The sequence below is a fragment of the Halichoerus grypus genome, chromosome 2 (assembly GCF_964656455.1).
Source record: "Halichoerus grypus chromosome 2, mHalGry1.hap1.1, whole genome shotgun sequence".
Taxonomy (NCBI): domain Eukaryota; kingdom Metazoa; phylum Chordata; class Mammalia; order Carnivora; family Phocidae; genus Halichoerus; species Halichoerus grypus.
Window position 1 is genome coordinate 189,154,219 of NC_135713.1, and position 17,556 is coordinate 189,171,774.

The 17,556-nt window shown below is 56.7% G+C and overlaps 1 protein-coding gene across 5 annotated transcripts; it reads right to left on the reverse strand.

Annotated features, from left to right (window-relative positions):
• Positions 1-708: 708 nt before the first annotated feature.
• On the reverse strand, positions 709-17,542 carry HAP1 (huntingtin associated protein 1). Of its 5 annotated transcripts, XM_078065725.1 has the most exons (14): positions 10,475-17,542; positions 9,267-10,031; positions 8,172-8,248; positions 7,668-7,784; positions 7,375-7,535; positions 7,049-7,154; positions 6,900-6,966; positions 5,456-5,586; positions 4,784-4,858; positions 4,320-4,466; positions 4,077-4,168; positions 3,776-3,814; positions 2,681-3,036; positions 709-1,531 (listed from the first exon to the last, which is right to left on the reverse strand). In XM_078065725.1, the coding sequence occupies exons 1-14, from the start codon at positions 10,518-10,520 to the stop codon at positions 1,485-1,487; spliced, it is 2,226 nt and encodes a 741-aa protein (XP_077921851.1). In that variant the 5' UTR covers positions 10,521-17,542; the 3' UTR covers positions 709-1,484. The 5 variants fall into 5 exon arrangements, with proteins under 5 accessions (XP_077921851.1, XP_077921853.1, XP_077921850.1 ...); XM_078065727.1 differs by lacking the exon at positions 2,681-3,036; XM_078065724.1 differs by having other exon boundaries at positions 1,388-3,036; positions 4,320-4,454.
• Positions 17,543-17,556: the final 14 nt, after the last annotated feature.

Below are 17,556 nucleotides of genomic sequence, written 5' to 3' on the forward strand. Positions count from 1 at the left end.
ACCATGCACGTGCATCCCCTGGGGTCCTTGTGACCATGCAGATTCTGACTCTATAAGTCTGGGGTGGGACCTGAGAATCTGCATTTCTGACAAGCTCCCAGGAGATGCCAATGACGCTGGTCCACAGACCACACCCGTGTAGCAAAGGGCTATACTTCTTCCCAGAGTTCCCCAGTAGGATTAAACCCCAGTGACAAGCACACCCTTTTCCTTCTCAATTCCCCACTCCCCCCAGGAATGCTTCCTGGATCAGCTTCCAAACAAACCACTTGTTTTCAAATGCTGTTGCAGGTCCGACTCCAGGTCTGAGGGCCCTCTACCTAAGACAGTGGGTGACTCTCGCCCGTGCCTTACCCCTCGCAGCCAGGGCACCAGGCCAGAATCCCTGGAGCAGAAAAATAGGGAAGGGAGTCTCTCTGAGCACAGACTCGGGAGGCCTGAAAGCTTGGGTTCACATCCCAGTTCCGCAGCTCGCTCTCAGACCCTTGGGAGGGTCACTTAACCTGCCTGGGCCTGTTTCCTCCTCCAACAACTGTTTATCAGATCACCCACCACTCCACAGGGGTTGTTGATGTGACCAGGTCATGTATTTAACAAAAGCCCGTGGCACATGATGCAGTATTGGAGCCCATGGTCTCTCCACAGCTTTGCCCCAGCAGAGCTGCATGCACGCGCGCACACTCCCAGAGAAGGACGCCAGAGCGCGGGCCAGGTAGCGCACAAGTCCTTTATTTCCTGCACTGGCAGGTGTACGGGCCGACAAGCAACAGAAGAACAGAAGATCAAGTAGCACAACAGGGGGCAGGGCCAGACCAACGGGGGTCCTAAGCCCCAGACTCCAGCTGTTTAGGAGTAAAGAGTGGGAAAGGGCAGAACATCTGGAATGAAGAAACGAGGAGCACTGAGGGGAGGACAGCAGGGAGGGAGTGACTTGGGCGGGGAGCCTGGACACTCAAGGGCCACAGGCAGGGAGGCGGGGAGGAGGCCCCCAGGGGACAGAGGGACCCCTCACCCACACGTAGAGACACTCTTGGTTACCAACAATAGTGAGGGACTGAGAAGGAAGGGCCAAGAATGGAGGAAGAGGGCCAGGTCCCTGAAAGTCAGCAAGGACTCAGGGGCCACCTTGAACTTGGGGGTCAAGGGCATGTTGACAGGAGGGTCATCAGAACACCTTCCCGCACCAGGGCCGGAGCCCCACCCCCAGCCCAGCTCAGAGCCTGGTCAGCCAGCTGACAGGCCTCCCCCCGGGGCTTCCACCAGCCCCTGGGCTAGCACGTGACTCCAGCCCCAGCCACCACAGATTCTGCACCAGCTGGAGAGCAAGGGCCGGGGTCCCCTAGCTCGGAAAAGTCCTCAAGCCCCAGCCCAGGTTCATCAGGACGGAAGGTGCACTGGTGACAGACAGGAGGGTCCCATTTGGGAGGATAGGAAGGAGGTTTCTGGGGCAGGTGGGACTTGGCCAGGCGGCTGAAGGAGGGGCCTCAGGCTGTCTGTGGGGCCTCTGCAGGCTGCTGGGACACAGCAAAGCCTGGAAGAGAAGGGGAGTGGAGGTGAACTGGGGGCCTGGAGAGCGGGCAGGGGCTGAGGCCTTGTCAGCTATATGAGAAAGACAGCCACGACTGATCGTTGTGCAGGCTGCCCACCGGCCCGCCATAGAGGTCACTGTTCAGTATACAAACTTCCATGGTGACCCTGATGAGGCTGCCCAGCAGTGACCAAAGCGCCATCAGAGTGGGGGCAGGCCACCTACGATGGTGAGGCTAGCAACAGGCTCTAAATTTCACAGCTGACTGAGCGGGCTAGGCAGGCACCAGGACAGGGTCGGAGGGGAGGGATAGGCCAGGAGAGTCATTATGGCATAGCAGTGAACAGAACAGGCTCAGATCCACTCCAGCTGTGTGACCTCCAGCGAGTTACTTTAGCTCTGTTCTCACCTAACAAAGGGGGACAAGAACTCCTACCTACAGGGTGTGACAACTAAAGGAAAAAAGGCGTCTCTGTGAGCTCCCTGAAGGCAGCCTGCACTCAGTAGGTGTAGCTCCCCAAACCTTGGGGTTTCTAGCTGGGGAGAGGAGACCCTGACCCACCCCCCACCACCCTGGAGGAGACCCTAGCCCATCTTCAGACTCACCCAGGGGACTGGTCCGACCACCCTTGCTGGCAGAGGCCTTTGTCCCAATGGCCTGGGTGGCCCCAGAACACCCCCGTCTTCCTCCCAGGCCCTGGGAGGGTGGTTGGCCCTGTCCTCCTCCAGTCTCTGGAAGTCCTGGGTCAGCACCCCAGGCTGCTGCTCTGCCGCCCCACCCCCCACATTGTCTTGGCCTGCTGCTGCCCTGGTGCAGGGTTGGGGAGCCTTGGGGCTGGGGGCGGCAGAGACAGGAAGCTGAGGTGGAACGGAGGGCAGCAGTCCCGGTCTTGACCCCCAGCCCAGCCTCCCAGGAGAAAAGGGGGTAGAGCTCTGGAATCTTATGCCAGTTCCACATAAATGAGCCCTGGGGCCACAGATCCCCGGTGCCTATGGAAATGATATGCAAAGTCCATGCAAATCAGCATGCTGGGTGGGGCCTGGCCGGGGTAAGTGAGCACCTGGGGGGCTCACCTACCCTCCCCTTTCATCGGCTTGATGATCTGCAGCTTGTCCGGCTGGCCAGAGGGAGGCCCCTGCGGGAGCACTCACCTTCCTGGAGCATCTTCTGCCTCAGCTGCCACCTGTACCCCGAGTCCTGCCAGTTAGCCAGCTGCCGGAGGACACGCCTCATGCTGAGGTGAGAGGGGCCCAAGCCGCTGGCTGCCCGGGTTGAGGTCACTGCGTTCGTCTGCGTCGCCTCATCCAGCTCCGGCTCTACCTCCTCCCAGGCCTCAGCCTCCTCCGACACCAGCTCCGCCTCTTCTGTCAACCCCTCCTCAGCTGACACCCCCTCTTCTGTGGCCCCCCGCTCCTCCGAAGGCACAAAGTCCTCTGCTGTCATTAACCCCTTCTCAGCCTCGAACCCCCGTTCCTGCTCTCGTGCCTCACTGCAGCACAGCTTGTACCTGGCCAGGGAGACAGGAACGTCCTTCTGTGCCCCTGAAAGCCAAGTTCTTCCGCTCCCCGGGGACACCTCCAGCCACCAGGGTGGAGGAGCTCCCCTGCTCTCTGCCCCAGTCTACCCACAAGACCCGACGGCTACTCCCCACTTCTGTCCCAGCCAGGGGAAAGGGGAGCTGGGTACCAGCCTCCAGGCTTCAGACACCCAGCCCAGGCACCAGGTAAGAAGGAGGGAGAATGGTCACCCACACTGCACAAGCCCCGCCTTCCCCTGGTACACCCCATCCCCCCACCACCACCCTGTGCACAACCCAGAGCCGCAAGGATAATATTCTTCTCCATGATCTAACCTTCACAGCCCAGCCCACAGCTAGTTGCCCCATAGGAACAAATCTATTTTAGTAAGGCTCAGACTGGTCAAGCAGTTTGCCCAAGGACACACAGCCAATTAAAGGGATCAAGTGGGGACTCAAGTCCCAGACATTCCCGGCTCCTGGGCCAGTGCTCATTCTCCTCTCAGTCTCTGGTGAGGTGAAGGGAAGGCTTCAGTCCCCACTGGGAACAGCCTAAGTCAGATGGCCAACTATGGGGCAAGATCAGAAGGAAAAGGGGGCCGCCGCTTCCCAGTACACCTCAGCCCAGCCAGCTCAGAGAGCGGGGCGTTCTCCAGGGTGGCAGGGTCATAGACGGTTGTCTGGCTGCTGAAAGTGAGGGCGGTGATGGGGGAGCCCCTGGCCAGCTTACCCCAGGTGTGACATCTCCTCTGCAGCAGTTCCGTGATTCCTTCAACAGAGAAAGGGCCATCACTGTCCCAAGGCAACATTAGCTGAAACTGCAAAGTCCCTGGGGCCCCAGCATGGAAAAAATCCCAGGGAAAAATGAGGGGCCCACACACGTGGACAGAAAAAAAGGGTGTGGGGGTAGGGGACGGGGCAGCTAACAAGGGGGCGTCACGAGTGAAGGAAGAAGTCAGAAGCAAACCCCCTCCACGCTCCGGGCAGGTGAGTGTGCGTCAGGCGAGGGCCTGGGGGCCCCAGCAGCACACCTTTCGATAAAAAACACAGGGTCTGAGATAATCCTCCTTATAGACATTCTGAGCTCCTCGGCCAGGGTCTCCTGGAAACCAGGAAGGGCCTCCTGTGGTGGAGAGGTGCATATTAGCAGGGCATCCCCACAGAACTCCAACCCCTACTTCCAGGGACAGAAAGGGACGGGGGATGGAAATCAGCCAGCAGGGCTGAGGCATGAGCACACAGAGGGCAGGAGGCGGGCGGCTGGGGGTCCTCACCACGGGTACAATGTATGTGTAGTGGGTGACAGGGCCAGTGGACACCGGGGCTCGCTGGCGGAGGGTCTTCGCCTCCTCCTGGGCCTCAGTCAGCATGCCCCCACACTCCGTGTACCTCTCCCGCAGGTCCTGCAGCTGGGAAGCCACCTGCAGGTTCTGTTGGGACCCAGGCGCACCCGCCCAGCACACCCCGCCCACCCTCTCCCCAGTGTGCCAGGAAGCCTGGGCTAAGAGGCAAGCGGCCCAGTCTCTAGACCCACATAATGACATGCAGGGTGCCCCCGGCAGGTCCCTGGACTCTACTCCACTCAGACCCCAACTGAACCTGCCAGGCCCCTCGCCAAACACCCAGGGTGTGCAAAGGGACAGACCCAGAGCCTGCTCAAGGAGCTCGTCCTCCCAGGAGAGTCAGCCAGCTGACCAAGGGCCTTGAGTTCCCAGCTCTGGGCCAGGGGGAGCTTCACCTCATCCTGCAGCCGCATCTGGATTTCCTTCTCCGAAGCCAGCTGCCGTTGCAACTTCTCCGTCTGGGCTCCATACTGGAAGGACCGAGACTGGTCAGCCAGACCCGAGACCAGTCAGCCTCACCCGAGGCCTCCCTACCACCTCCAGCAAGTGTTCCCGGGCACATGGCTGAGCCTTTGGCAACCCCTGAAGCAAGAAGTCACATGGAGGGCGCCTGGGTGGCTCAGTTGGTTAAGCGACTGCCTTCGGCTCAGGTCATGATCCTGGAGTCCCGGGATTGAGTCCCGCATCGGGCTCCCTGCTCAGCGGGGAGTCTGCTTCTCCCTCTGACCCTCCCCCCCTCATGTGCTCTCTCTCTCTCTCTCAAATAAATACATAAAATCTTAAAAAAAAAAAAAAAAGAAGTCACATGGAATGAGGCCCCATCAGGTGGGAGAGTCATGCATCCTAGAACACCCCGTGACCCTCTCTGGGCCTGCGTCCCCTCCCTGGGACAACGAGGGGGCAGAACGAGATGCTCTCCGACATCTCCTCCGACTCTGACTGCTGCACAGCGGGGCCTGGGGCCTGGCTGAGCCGAGGGCTCCGCGAGGCAAGGGCAGGGAGGAGGGGGCGTGGGTGCCCCGGGGGCCATGACAGGAGCAGGGAGCCCTGCACACACCCGGACGCACCGTCTGGCAGCGCTGCTGCAGCGTCAGGACCTGGGTCCGCAGCTGGGCCACCTCCCTCCGCTGCTGGTTGTGGGTCTCCATCCTGAGCGCCAGCACGTCCGACAGCTCGGCCATCTGCTGGCTGGCCTCAGCTGGGGGGACGCGGGGACAGAAGGTCAGCGCTGGCTCACCCGGCCTCCGGGGACCGGTCTGGCCCTCCCGAGGCCTCTGTCCACCCCACCCTTCAGCTGGGGCGGGGGACTCTGGGTTCGCAGGACTTCATATTCCTCCCTGGCTCTTCATCCCAATAAATGTCTGTTGACTGACATGGAGCAAGGCCCTGGGTGAGCGGCCGTCGAGACCTGGTCCCAGCGCACACAGAGCTCAAGTCTAGTGGGGACGCTGATGGGCAAGGAAATCCCACCAGGGCCTACTCTGGGCTAGGATGCAACACATGTAAAGGGTGTGCTGGGGGTCACAGTGGCACCCGGTCCTGCCTTACATGGTCTGCGAAGCTAAGGCCTCTGCAGGGTAAGTGGGACTCAGCCAGGCCAAGAAGGGCAAACAAGCCTCCCAGACAGGATGTGGAGGGGCCAATCACAAGACCCTGGGAGGGAGGGCTCGGGATCTGGGCAGGGCCCAGATCACAGGGGCTGGGGGAGGGGGCTGAGGTTACCCTTTGGCCAGTGGGAAGCTTGGGGTTTTAGGCAGAGGATGACATGGGTCAGATTTGGTTTTAGAAAACTGAGTTTGGGCTGTGTGCAGAAAGACCTGGAAAGACAGCAGTACAGGAGGGGAGACCAGTTAAGACCCAGCCTGGTCTAGAGTCAGGGGGGTGAGGAGGAGCAAAGAGACTTAGCCTTCCTTAGGAGGTGGAAGCAACCGAACGTGGGGCCCAGCTCCTATGCCAGGGGCCTGGCCATTCGGGGAGTTGGGGAACCCAGAGGGAAGGAAGGTCAGGCCTGCAGGGAGGCAAGCAGCATGAGTTCAGCCGCTCCCATCTTGCACCTGCATCTCAAAGCTAGACTTGAGCTTCTCAGGGACAAACCCTGTGCCTCCCTCATCTTCCTCAACACACGGTACCCGCTACTGCCCCAGACCCAGTGCCTCGCCTGGTGTCTGGCCGCTCACGGCTCCTTCTCTTCCTTGCTTCCAGGTCCCTCCTTCCCAAGCCCCAAATGACAAAATGAAACAGGCTTAGAGGGGCCCCACAGCTTCTGCACAGCTCTTTCCAGTGTGTGCAAAGCACGTTCTCAGCTGTGCCTCTGGAGAGGTCTGCAGGGCTGACATTATTCCTCCCCATTCTAAAGATGAAGTTTCAGAGACCTCAAGGAACTTGTCCAAGTTCCCACAGCCGGGAAGTGCCAGGGTGGGCCTCGAACTCAGGTCTCCAAACTGTGAGTTCTGAGTTCTTCCCTCGGCTCCTTGGGACAGCCCTCTACCCCCAAGTTACAGCTTCACGTACAAAACTGCTCCACACAATCCAGGATGAGCATCTGCTCCTCCTCCTCAAGGGCGTCGAGATGAGAGGCCTGGAGGGAGGGAGGGAGAGAGGAAGGAGCAGGAGTGTCAACAGCCCCCGCCTGCAGCTGCGTGCTCCTGCCGCAGCCTCACCTCCTCTCTCAGCTGCTCGTTCTCCTCCTCCAGCCGCCTCAGCTGCTCCTGCAGGGTTTCCAGCTTCGGGCAGTAGTGCGGCGACTCGGACTCCTGCACGGAAGTCCTAGCGGTGGGAGCGATGGGGGTCAGGGCCCAGCACGGGGGCGGGAGGGGGGGAACCCAGGTCCCAGCCCACCCAGGGTTAGCCCACCCGGGCTCAGTGTGGTGGTCTCACGTAGCCCCAGCAACCCTGCTGGCAGGTACACCGTGTGTGTCCCTGTTTGCAAATGGGGAAACTGAGGCACAGAGAAGGAGCTGCCCCGGTGAAAAGGCAGGACACTCACGGCTCAGAGGCTCCATAGGGATGATCATGCTGCTGCTCTTCCTCTTCTTCCTCTCCCTCTTCCTCTTCTTCATCCTCCTCCTCCTCTTCCTCCTCATCAGAGTCTGAGTAGAGCTGGAGGAGATCATCTCGCAAGCTCACCTGGCGTCTGAGGTGTAAAATCTGCCAGTGGGGGAGAGGATCCCTGTTGGAAGGCAGGCGGGGGGGATGGGGGCAGGCACAGGTCCTGGCACGAAGGGGATGTAGGAAGGTCTGAGATGGCGCACGCCCTACCCCTCCTCCTTGCCCAGTTACCTCCTCCCTGGCTGAGCCCAGCATGGCTTCCAGCTTGCTGTTCTCCTCCATCAGAACACTGTTCCGTTTCGCCAGGGACTGGCCAATGCGAGCCACCGTATTTAGGTCCCGCTCTCTCTGCAGAGGGGATCCCCATCCATGGGGAATACTTTCCTGTTTTCTGGGATCTCCCAGACAGCTGGGAGAAGCTAGGGAGTACACAGGGGTCAAAGGGAAGCAAGGCCACTAAGGGAAACCCTTCCACACCCTAGTTTTCCAGGGTACTAGAAAAGAGTCTGCCATCAACCCACTGTGGGGGCCTCAGTTTCCCCTTATAGAAAAGAGCAGGTCAGACCAGATGGCTCTAACAGCAATTCCAGCCTAGACATCATAAGAGGGACCCCCAGCTTGGCTCCGAGAAAAATAGTCAAGCAGGGAACGGACAGGACTCCTACCCCTCCCAGGCAGAATTAAAACGGAGGCCTGGCTAAGGCTCAGGATGGCCCTAGGGAAGGCAGTACACACCTCCTCTAGCAGATTTAACATCAGTCTGACATCTTCTTGGGTGATCTTGACTGGTGGGGTTCGGTCAGGACACAGCGCTGCAAAAACAAGTGATGCACCTGGGTCAGGAAAAGGGGGGCATATCCTACCCCACATCCCACTGTTTCCTGCCCTATCCCCAGTTCTCCTCCAGCAACAGGAGTCAGGGACAAGGGAGGAGAAGACTGAGCTCCATTCCTGCCCCCAATATCGTCTCCACACACACCCCCTGGTCCCAGCACTCCCTTCCCTGCTCCCAGGACCAACTGGACTCTTTTGTTCTGGAGGGGCCTGGGCGAGGTGAAGGATCCCAGTCCTCCAAGCTCAGGTGGAACTGAGTTCTCCGCCGCCTGGGTCCCTGGCACCTAGGAGAATGCAGGCGGCTAGTGGAAGCAGCCACAGACTGGCTCATCACCCCTTACCCAGAGGGCAGCCTTGGCCGCCTCACTGGAGCCTCGTGGGTCATAAAACGGACACAGTCACCCACCCTGCACCTGTTGCGTGTGGAGAGCAGGAAGAGACTTTTCCAGCACTGCAGGAGGGGGGCCGTGAGCCTCTAAACCCAAATCCAGAGATCTCCTGCCACCCAGGAGAAGCTACGAGGGGACGAAATCGGAGCCCCCCGCCCATCCCTAGGCTGGGGAAAACACGGCTTTGACCCCCCGCAGCCAAACGGTTGACAAAACCTCCCCCTCCGCCCACCCACCTCCCCAGCGCCGCGCGGCGGGCCAGCGCAGGCTCAGAGCGCACGGGGCAGCGCCCTCCCGCAGCCCCCCGCCCCTCTCCTGGCACTGCGGTAGCCTGGGGAGGGGTGCCCTGAGAGTGCGCAGAGCTGCGGAGCAACGGGCGCGCAGAGCCCCTGGACCTGCCCCCCGACCACGATCAGGACACCACAGAAGGGAAGAGGAGATGGGCAAGAGGCGACCCGACAGGGACCGCAGACAGTGACATCGCCAAGTCGATAGAGCGATAAGACTGAATGCCAGAGGGGGCGGGGCGCTCGGAGCCGACGGGGCCCCCTTCTCCACGGAAATGCCTACGTCCCACCGGCTCTGGGGTTCCGGGGACCCGGGTTACCTTCCTCCAGCTCCCGAATAAAGGCGGCACGCTCGGGGCCCGACACCCCAGGCCGACGGCCGATGTAGGCGGCCGGCGTCTTCCAGATGCCCGCCGCCTTTCCAGTCCCCAGGCCAGTGGCCGGGGGACCAAAGGGCCCCTGGAATATGAAGCGGGTCCATGGGGCGTCCGAGGTGCCGGGCACGGACTGGGCATGCCGCTGGGCGGCTGAGAATGCGGACACGCGTGGGGCTCCTGCCGCCGATCCAGCCTTGGAGGTCGGGCGAGCTCCGGCTGGGCGTCCCGAGACGGAAGGGGATCTGGATCCTGCTCCCTGTCCGGCCGCGGGTGCCCGCGCAGGGGCGGCTGCAAACTGCGCAGAGGGCTCTGGAGCGGGATTGGCTGCGAGTGGGGGTGCGACGGTGATTCCCGCCGGATCCCGGGGTCTGAACCGGTGCCTCGCGTAGCCGGGCCCCGACTCTTTAGGACGCATCTTGAGTCCGCAGTCGGCTGCCGCAGCCGGGCCTTTATAACCAGCGCCCGGAGTGGGCGCCCGCCGGGCCATACCACGCGCGGGAGTGGGCGGCCGGGAGCAACCAGTGAGGCCCCGGACTGGGGGTCGCGCGCGAGGGGAGCTCTTGGTGGCGAAGCAGAGCGCCAAAATCAGAATAAGGGGAAGAGTCGAATGGCGGTTCCAGCCGGTTCCGTGGGCTCGGGTTCCGAGTGCAGGGCTTCTCCTCCCCTCTCCACCTCCCGAGAATGGTTCTGCCCCAAGTCGCCGCTTCCCTGGAATTCGAGTACAGAGACTTCGAAGTCCCTACTGGGGACACCCCCTCCCTCCGCTCCGGCCAGGGTTGCCGGCTGCCCACCCTGGGTATGACCTGGGAGTTAGGGCAGTTTTGTGCTTTCTCCGGTAGCTGGGACATGAATCCAAACTCCAGTATTGTCTCAACGCGCTGCCCAGTCTGGCGCGTCACACTGGTCCCTGCGCTCACACCCCTGTGCTCCAGCCGCTCGACAGCCGTCTTCCTTATTTCTTACTTCGTCTTATTACCTTTGCTTGTGCTTTACCTCCAGCCCTCATTGGCTTTGCCCACCTCCTCCCGCCCTGGCAGACACCTGTTCTTCCTGGAGACTGCGCTTAGAGGTCTCCCGGGTGAAGACCCCTCGGACCTCATCCCGCATGGCCCCTGAGCGTGTCCCGCAGAGTGCGCAATGGGAGACGGTACCTACAATGAGTTGGATGGGGCGGCAGAGGAGTCGGTCGGTGGCCATTTCTGTCCCTTTAGACTGGAAGAACCTGCCGGCCAGAAAGAGATGGTTGCGGCACTAATTCTTTTAAAGCCTTAGAATCATTCTTGGTGCGCAAATTTTCTTCCCTTCAATAACCCATCAATCACCTGTCCTGCTTGATTTACCTCCTAAATATTTCTCAAATGACCAGTCTCCTCGTCAGTCCCTCTGCTGTTGAGGCCTCATCCTCTCTTCTAGATTTTTGTGATAACCTCCCTGCCCCCTCCACATGAATCCATTTCTAAGGAATTCCAGGAGCCCCTTCCCCACAGCCATCACGCTAAGCCTGAGCCCAGGACAAGGGGCTACTGCCCAAGGGCTACACCTGGGACAGAGGTTTCTAGTGCTGACAACGTGCCTTGCGGGCCAGATGTCCGTGACACAGCATGGAACAAGAGACAAAACCCAGGAACGAGGATCAGACTGCCCTGTCCACCAGCTTTCCCATGGAGAAGCATTGTGGTAAGAATGTTTCCTTCCATCTGGGTCCATTCATTCATTTGACAAATATATACTGAGTCCCTACGATATACAAATATAAAATAAATAAATAAATAAAATCCTTTAAAAAAAGATTATTTAACACAGAGAGAGAGCACGCACAAACAGGGGGAGGAGAGGGAGAAGCAGGCTCCCCGCTGAGCAGGAAGCCCTATGCAGGACTCTATCCCAGGACCCTGGGATCATGACCTGAGCCAAAGGCAGATGCTCAACCAACTGAGCCACCCAGGTGCCCCCTATTTTATTTCATTTTTGAAATTTTTTCTTTTTAATTCTAAGTAAACTCCACGCCCATCCTGGGGCTCAAACTCATGACCCCGAGATCAAGACTGAGCCAGCGAGGTGCCCTAAAATTAGTTTTAATAATATATTTTATTTAATCCAGTATCTCCAAAACATTATCACTTCAACATGTAATCAACATAAAAAATTATTAATGAGATTATATTTTTACATTCTTTATACTAAACTGACTGTGCATTTTTTTTTTTTTAAGATTTTATTTATTGGGTGCCTGGGTGGCTCAGATGGTTAAGCGTCTGCCTTCGGCTCAAGTCATGATCCCAGAGTCTGGGCTCCCTGCTCAGCAGGGGACCTGCTTCTCTCTCTCTCTCTCTCTCTCTCTCTCTCTCTCTCTCTCCCCCTCTCCCTCTGCTGCTCCCCCTGCTGGTGCTCTTTCACGCGCTCTCTCTCAAATAAATAAATAAAATCTTAAAAAAAAAAAAAGATTTTATTTATTTATTTATTTGAGAGAGAGAGAGAAGGCAGATGCTTAACTGACTGAGCCACCCAGGCACCCTGGGCATTTTATTCTTAAAGCACATTTCAACTGGGACTCGAATTCATTCTTCTCTTTATTTTCCTGAATGTAATTTGTCTTTTTTCCCCTGTGTACCTTTATTTTTTTTTAAGATTTATTTATTCGTTTGAGATACAGGGCGTGCACAGAACAGGACATACAATAGGGGCCCATTCTATTCCTGCTGAATGGATGTTTGCTGAATTGAATTATTCCATGAGAAAGCAGCCCTGAGGACCGTGGGAAGTTTGGGGTGAAGAAGAAGAAAGTGGAGTGAAGACAGAGCTGAAGGGGACCCTCAGGCAGCCAGTAGACTGCACCCTCTACCCCCTCCCCCCGCACCTTGCAAGGCAACTCTAGCTATAGCCACCAGAGGGCGGTGCCAGCCCGCATACCCCCTACCCTCACCCAGCCAGCCCTCACGCATGGGATCAGTGACCCCACAGAAGAGGCACAGTAAGGATGGCAACTTCATTGGACGGTTGGAGAAGCCAAAGCTCAGACCCCTGGTCACTCCACAAGTAAGCATTTTGGCCTGGCTGATAAGCCCATGGCAGCCCAAGAGACCCCGTGGGCCCCTCTCCAGTGGAGTCCTTCAGCCCAGTTCTGCTGCTCTAACCAGAGAGGTTGGCAGAACAGAAACCATAGACCTCCTCCTTCCCTCCCAGTATGCACCCTGCTGAACTAGAGAGGACAGGAAGGGGCTTGCGACCCACCACAGCCATGAACTTGGGGCCAAGCATAGTCACTCCAAACCCAGCCTCAGTGCACCCCCGGCTCAGGCCACCTTGCCTGGCCTGATCCTGGAAAATGAACCTAGGACAGGCTACCCCATGGCAAGAGCCGCTGAGGGTCAGTGCCAAGGATCCCCGTGGGGTCAGACCCCAGGACCACTTTCTGCGTCAGACTGGGAACAGGGCAGAAGGGAGTGCCTTGGACATGGGCCAGGGGAACCGCCTCACCACCCCCACTCCCGCTCCCCTCCTGTGGGACTCCTGGGACCCCTCATCCCTCTCCCCACCAGTGCCCAGGCCCCTCCACAACGTAAGGCCCCCTTTCCTTTATTCCTTCTTCCCAGACCCTGGTCAGACTCTTGGGCACTGAACACTCTGAGCCTCTCCCGGGCCTGCGCTGAGGAAGTGGGGATGCTGGGGGCCTGAGCCTCTCAGCCTGGTGTCTTCTGGTTTTCTAGGCCCCCTGCTGGTCAGGAGAGGGGAAGGAGAGAAAGCAGAGGGGAAGTACCTGGGGTGATGGTGGGGGTCAGCGGGCGAGCCTGCTGGCTCACTCCTGCTCCTCTCTGGCTCTCCTGCTGAGGCTGGCCTCCTCCTCTGAGAAGCCCTCCTTGCTCCCAGACGGGGTGTCATTTCTCCTAACTCTGTGCTCATTTTCCCATCCTCACATCTTTGCTGCTCCCACTGCCAGGAAATCCCAGGTACATTCCATGATTTCCGTTGAACACTTCCTTATTTGAAAGGCGACTCAAATGTCGTCCACTCCCTCCATGGGCTTGCTGAACCCACTGAGACTCCTAAGCACATGCGCACTCTCCTGCTACCATTGCTTTCTTGTCTGTTTCACACCCGGAAGACAAGAATGTGGGGCATCTCTATCCCTAGGGTTGTGAGCAAAGCCTGGCAGAAAAGGTCCTTAGGAAGCTTTTGGTGATTGAAGGAACGAATGACCCACGAATCTAGCCCATGAAGAGTGCCCCTGTTCCTTCCAGAGACCGGGACTGCATTTGGACACATTTTCCACAGCTCCATTGTACTAGTAATTATTGGGAACTGGGGTCAACTAACTGAATTTCTCAAATCTTTCCCACGTGTCTTGGGGGTTACCAAATTTCCCCATGTTCTCTAAATGTGCATAGATGTTTTGGATCAAGCATAGGATTTAGGATTCCATCTAATTATTTCCTACTTCTTTATGTTATCTTGTTGAGTGTATCTTTTTAGCCAACTTACATGCTTTTTAGATGAGGTTGTATAGACATGTTTTCAAAGTTTTTTAGTGTAAAACTTAATTTATTTTTCATTCTTAATTGATTTTTAAAAAGATTTTATTTTATTTATTTATTTATTTTTAAGATTTTATTTATTTATTTGAGAGACAGAGAGAAACAGCATGAGAGGGGAGAGGGTCAGAGGGAGAAGCAGGCGCCCTGCTGAGCTGGGAGCCTGACGTGGGACTCGATCCCAGGACTCTTGGATCATGACCCGAGCCGAAGGCAGTCGCTTAACCAACTGAGCCACCCAGGCGCCCTATTTATTTATTTATTTAAGTAGGCTCCACACTCATAGAGCCCAATGTGGGGGCCTGAACTCATGACCCTGAGATTAAGGCCCAAGCTGAGATCAAGAGTCAGACATTTAACCAACTGAGCTACCTAGGCGCCCCCTAGAGATTTTGTTTTTAAGTCATCTCTACACACAATGTGGGGCTTCAACTTAGAACCCTGAGATCAAGAGTCATATCCTCCACTGACTAAGCCAGCGAGTCGCCCTGTTAATACTTTAAAAACATTTTTAATTTTTTAAGAACATTTTAAATTGACAAACTGCATTTTTAACAGTACTTTTAGGTTCACAAATGATAATTACTTTGGATTTATTTTGATAACTTGATTTTTTTAAGTTTTTTTTTTTTAAGTAATCTCTATGCCCAACGTGGAGCTCAAACTCATAACTCCGAGATCAACAGTCGCATACTCTACCGACTGAGCCAGCCAGGTGCCCCCTGATAACTTGATATTGAAATCCCAATGTAGGGCGCCTGGGTGGCTCAGTCATTGGGCGCCTGCTTCTCCCTCTCCCACTCCCCCTGCTTGTGTTCCTTCTCTCACTGTGTCTCTGTCAAATAAATAAAATCTTTAAAAAAAAAAAAAAAAAAGAAATCCCAATGTAGGGGCCAAGGGCAGGCTTCCCCAAAATGCGCCACTTGGGCATAAAGATTATTTCAAGGTAAAAATAATCAAAACCCAGCAGATGCAGGAAAAGCTCTCTGCCTCCCCCTCAGCTACCAAAATTTTTCCTGTTTTTCCAAACCTCTCCTCTCACTTTCCGGCTAGTGAGCTTTCTCCCCTTTGTATCCTCAGACCCTTCCCCTCTCCTTAGCTCAGATAAGCTTCCCATTGCCTCACTGTCTTTGGAAGTTCATGTCTGCATGGATTCCCCATAGGTACACCTATTAAATTTGATTAAATTTGATTTTCCTCTGTTAATCCTTCTCGTGTCAATTTGATTCTAAGTCCAGCTGGCAGGACGTAGGGCAGAGGAAGGTCTTCTGCCCACCACCACCTTGTTGGATTCTGCCCCTCATTCTGGCTCATTGCCATTTCTGGGGGCGCTTGGTGCTGCCTCCCTTGTCTTCAGCGTGGCACCTGCCATTGTGATAGGTGGGTGTCGCTCTCCACTGGTACTGGTGACATGGAGGTAGACCTGTCTGTGGTGGGTGGCCGACACGAACATTGGCCCAGACCACCAGGGCCGGGCTTCCTGTTCCTTGGGTGTGGCCGCTCAGTCAGGTCTGCCCACATCACCTAAGCCTGCACTTCCCCCTCTGGTCGGCTCCTTTGCTGAAACCCAGGCACTCAGCAATTCGGCTGCCTCCCTGGAATAAGCCTACCTAAGTGGAAGAGATTAGCCGGGGAGACTAGTTCCGAGTCACAGCAGACACGTCGGGAGATCTACCCCGTCTTCCACGCCTCCTTCTTTTCTTACCATCAGGACCCTGATTTTATCAAGGGGGCAATGTGTGCAATAAAATATCCTCAATTTCCCAGCTTCCCTTGCAGCAAGGTAGGGTCATGCGACAGTTTCCTGCCAATATCCCTGGGGGTAGATGTCCCTTCTGGAAAACAGAAAGGCAAAACTCCTCTGGGAAAAAGCCTTTTGCCATTCGCCCTTCCTCCTGCCTGGAATCACTGTGCTCTCATTCCGTCTTCATGTGCAGGAGGCAGAGCAGGCATTATCCCCATTTTACAGAGGAAGAAACTGAGGTTCATAGAAATGAATTGATTTTTTCAAGGTCGAGGCTCAGTTAGCTCCTACACAAAAACCTGAAGTGTCAACTCACTTCATGAACCAGCTTAAGCTTTCCCTTTTTGTCCAGGCTGCCAGGAAGCTCAGCGCCTCATGTGAAGCTCAATCATGACTAGTATTAACCCTTAACACTGGTGCTTCATTGCCCTCTCCCATCCCTTTTCCTCATTGCCTCTTAATGAGACTTGTGGTCCCTTCCCCTGCCCACGCCTCTGTAAACTGTCCCTTGACCGAATTCTCAAATTACCCAAGTTGAGTGGATTTTGCCAGGGCCCTGTCATGGGCTGAATGTCTGTTTCCCCCCAAATTCACATGTTGAAGTCCTAGCCCCCAAGGTGATATTTAGAGGTGGGGCCTTTGGGATGTATTTAGGTTTAGATGAGGCTATGAGGGTGGGGCCCTGTGATGGGATTAGTGCCCTTCTAAGAGGGAGAGATCTCTCCCTGAGCTTGCACCAAGAACTCAGGGAGGAGGTGGCTGTCTACAGGCCAAGGAGTGGGCTTTCGCCAGGTGTGGAATCTGCTGGGACCTTGATCTTAGACTTCCAACCCCCAGAACTGTGAGAAATAAATGTCCGACATTTAAGGTCCCAGCCTATGGTATTCTGTTACAACAGCCCCGGCAGAACAAGACAGCCCCAAACACAGAGTGCAGAGGAAGTGCACTGTTAAAAGCCCTTGTGATTCTGAAAACTCTGTCCAGTCCCCTCCCCTCAGCAGAGTTCGGCTTAGCATCCTGCATCTCATCACCTCTTGCCTGCACCCCACACCTGCCTCTCAATTGGGCTCCGCGCGCCTGCCCCCAGCACATCCGTGCCAGTGCCAGAGATCCTGTGCAGACTAGGCCACGGCCTCCCTCCACCACCCAGCCTCAGGCAGGTGAGGAAATGAAGCCATGGCAGGCCCAGAGGTGCCACAGGTCCTCAGGCTTGGCAGGCACGTTGCAGCTGGGCCAACGGGTAGGGAGATGGGGGATGCACGTGGGGAACCGTCACATAAGCGGACAGTCACGACATCGGGATGGGTGAAATGATGGTGTGCATGGGGCATTACAGAGCAGAGAAGGGGCCCCAGTTCGGCCTGGCTGGGAGCAGTGGGAAGTCATGGAGGAAGTGTTCCCGGAGGGAGGTCTGAGCAGGGTCCCAGTGAGTGAGCAGGTGAAGGCATCCTGGGCAGAGGGAACAGCATGGACAAAGATCAGGAGGCAAGAGCCAGCAAGGAGGATGCTGGCTGAGGGGACAGAAGGGATGGGCAGGGGCTGGGGTGGCTCACCCCAGACCAAAAAGGGGTCTGGACGCCAAGCCATAGGCCACAGGGAATGTTCCGCCCAGGAGAAATCCACCACATGTACGCTAAGGCTGGACGGGGTAGGGCTGGAGGCTGAGGCTGGCAAGGAGGCCACCCCTTGGACAGACACACGAGGCCTGGTGTCCCTGAAGGGGGGACTCATGCCCAGCCATCTCTTCACCCCTCCCACCTCCTAGGGTTCCAAGGTTCCAAGCTGGAGGCCTGTGAGTGTGTTTGTGCATTGAATTAAATCTACTCCAGATCCTTAAACACTCCTTTCTCCCTGACTCCCCTCTGTGTCTTTGCTACACACAAGGTGGCCATGAGTGCATGTGAGACCCAGCCAAGGAGGCATCAGGCTGCTAGGGGAGCCCCCAACTCCCCATCCCACC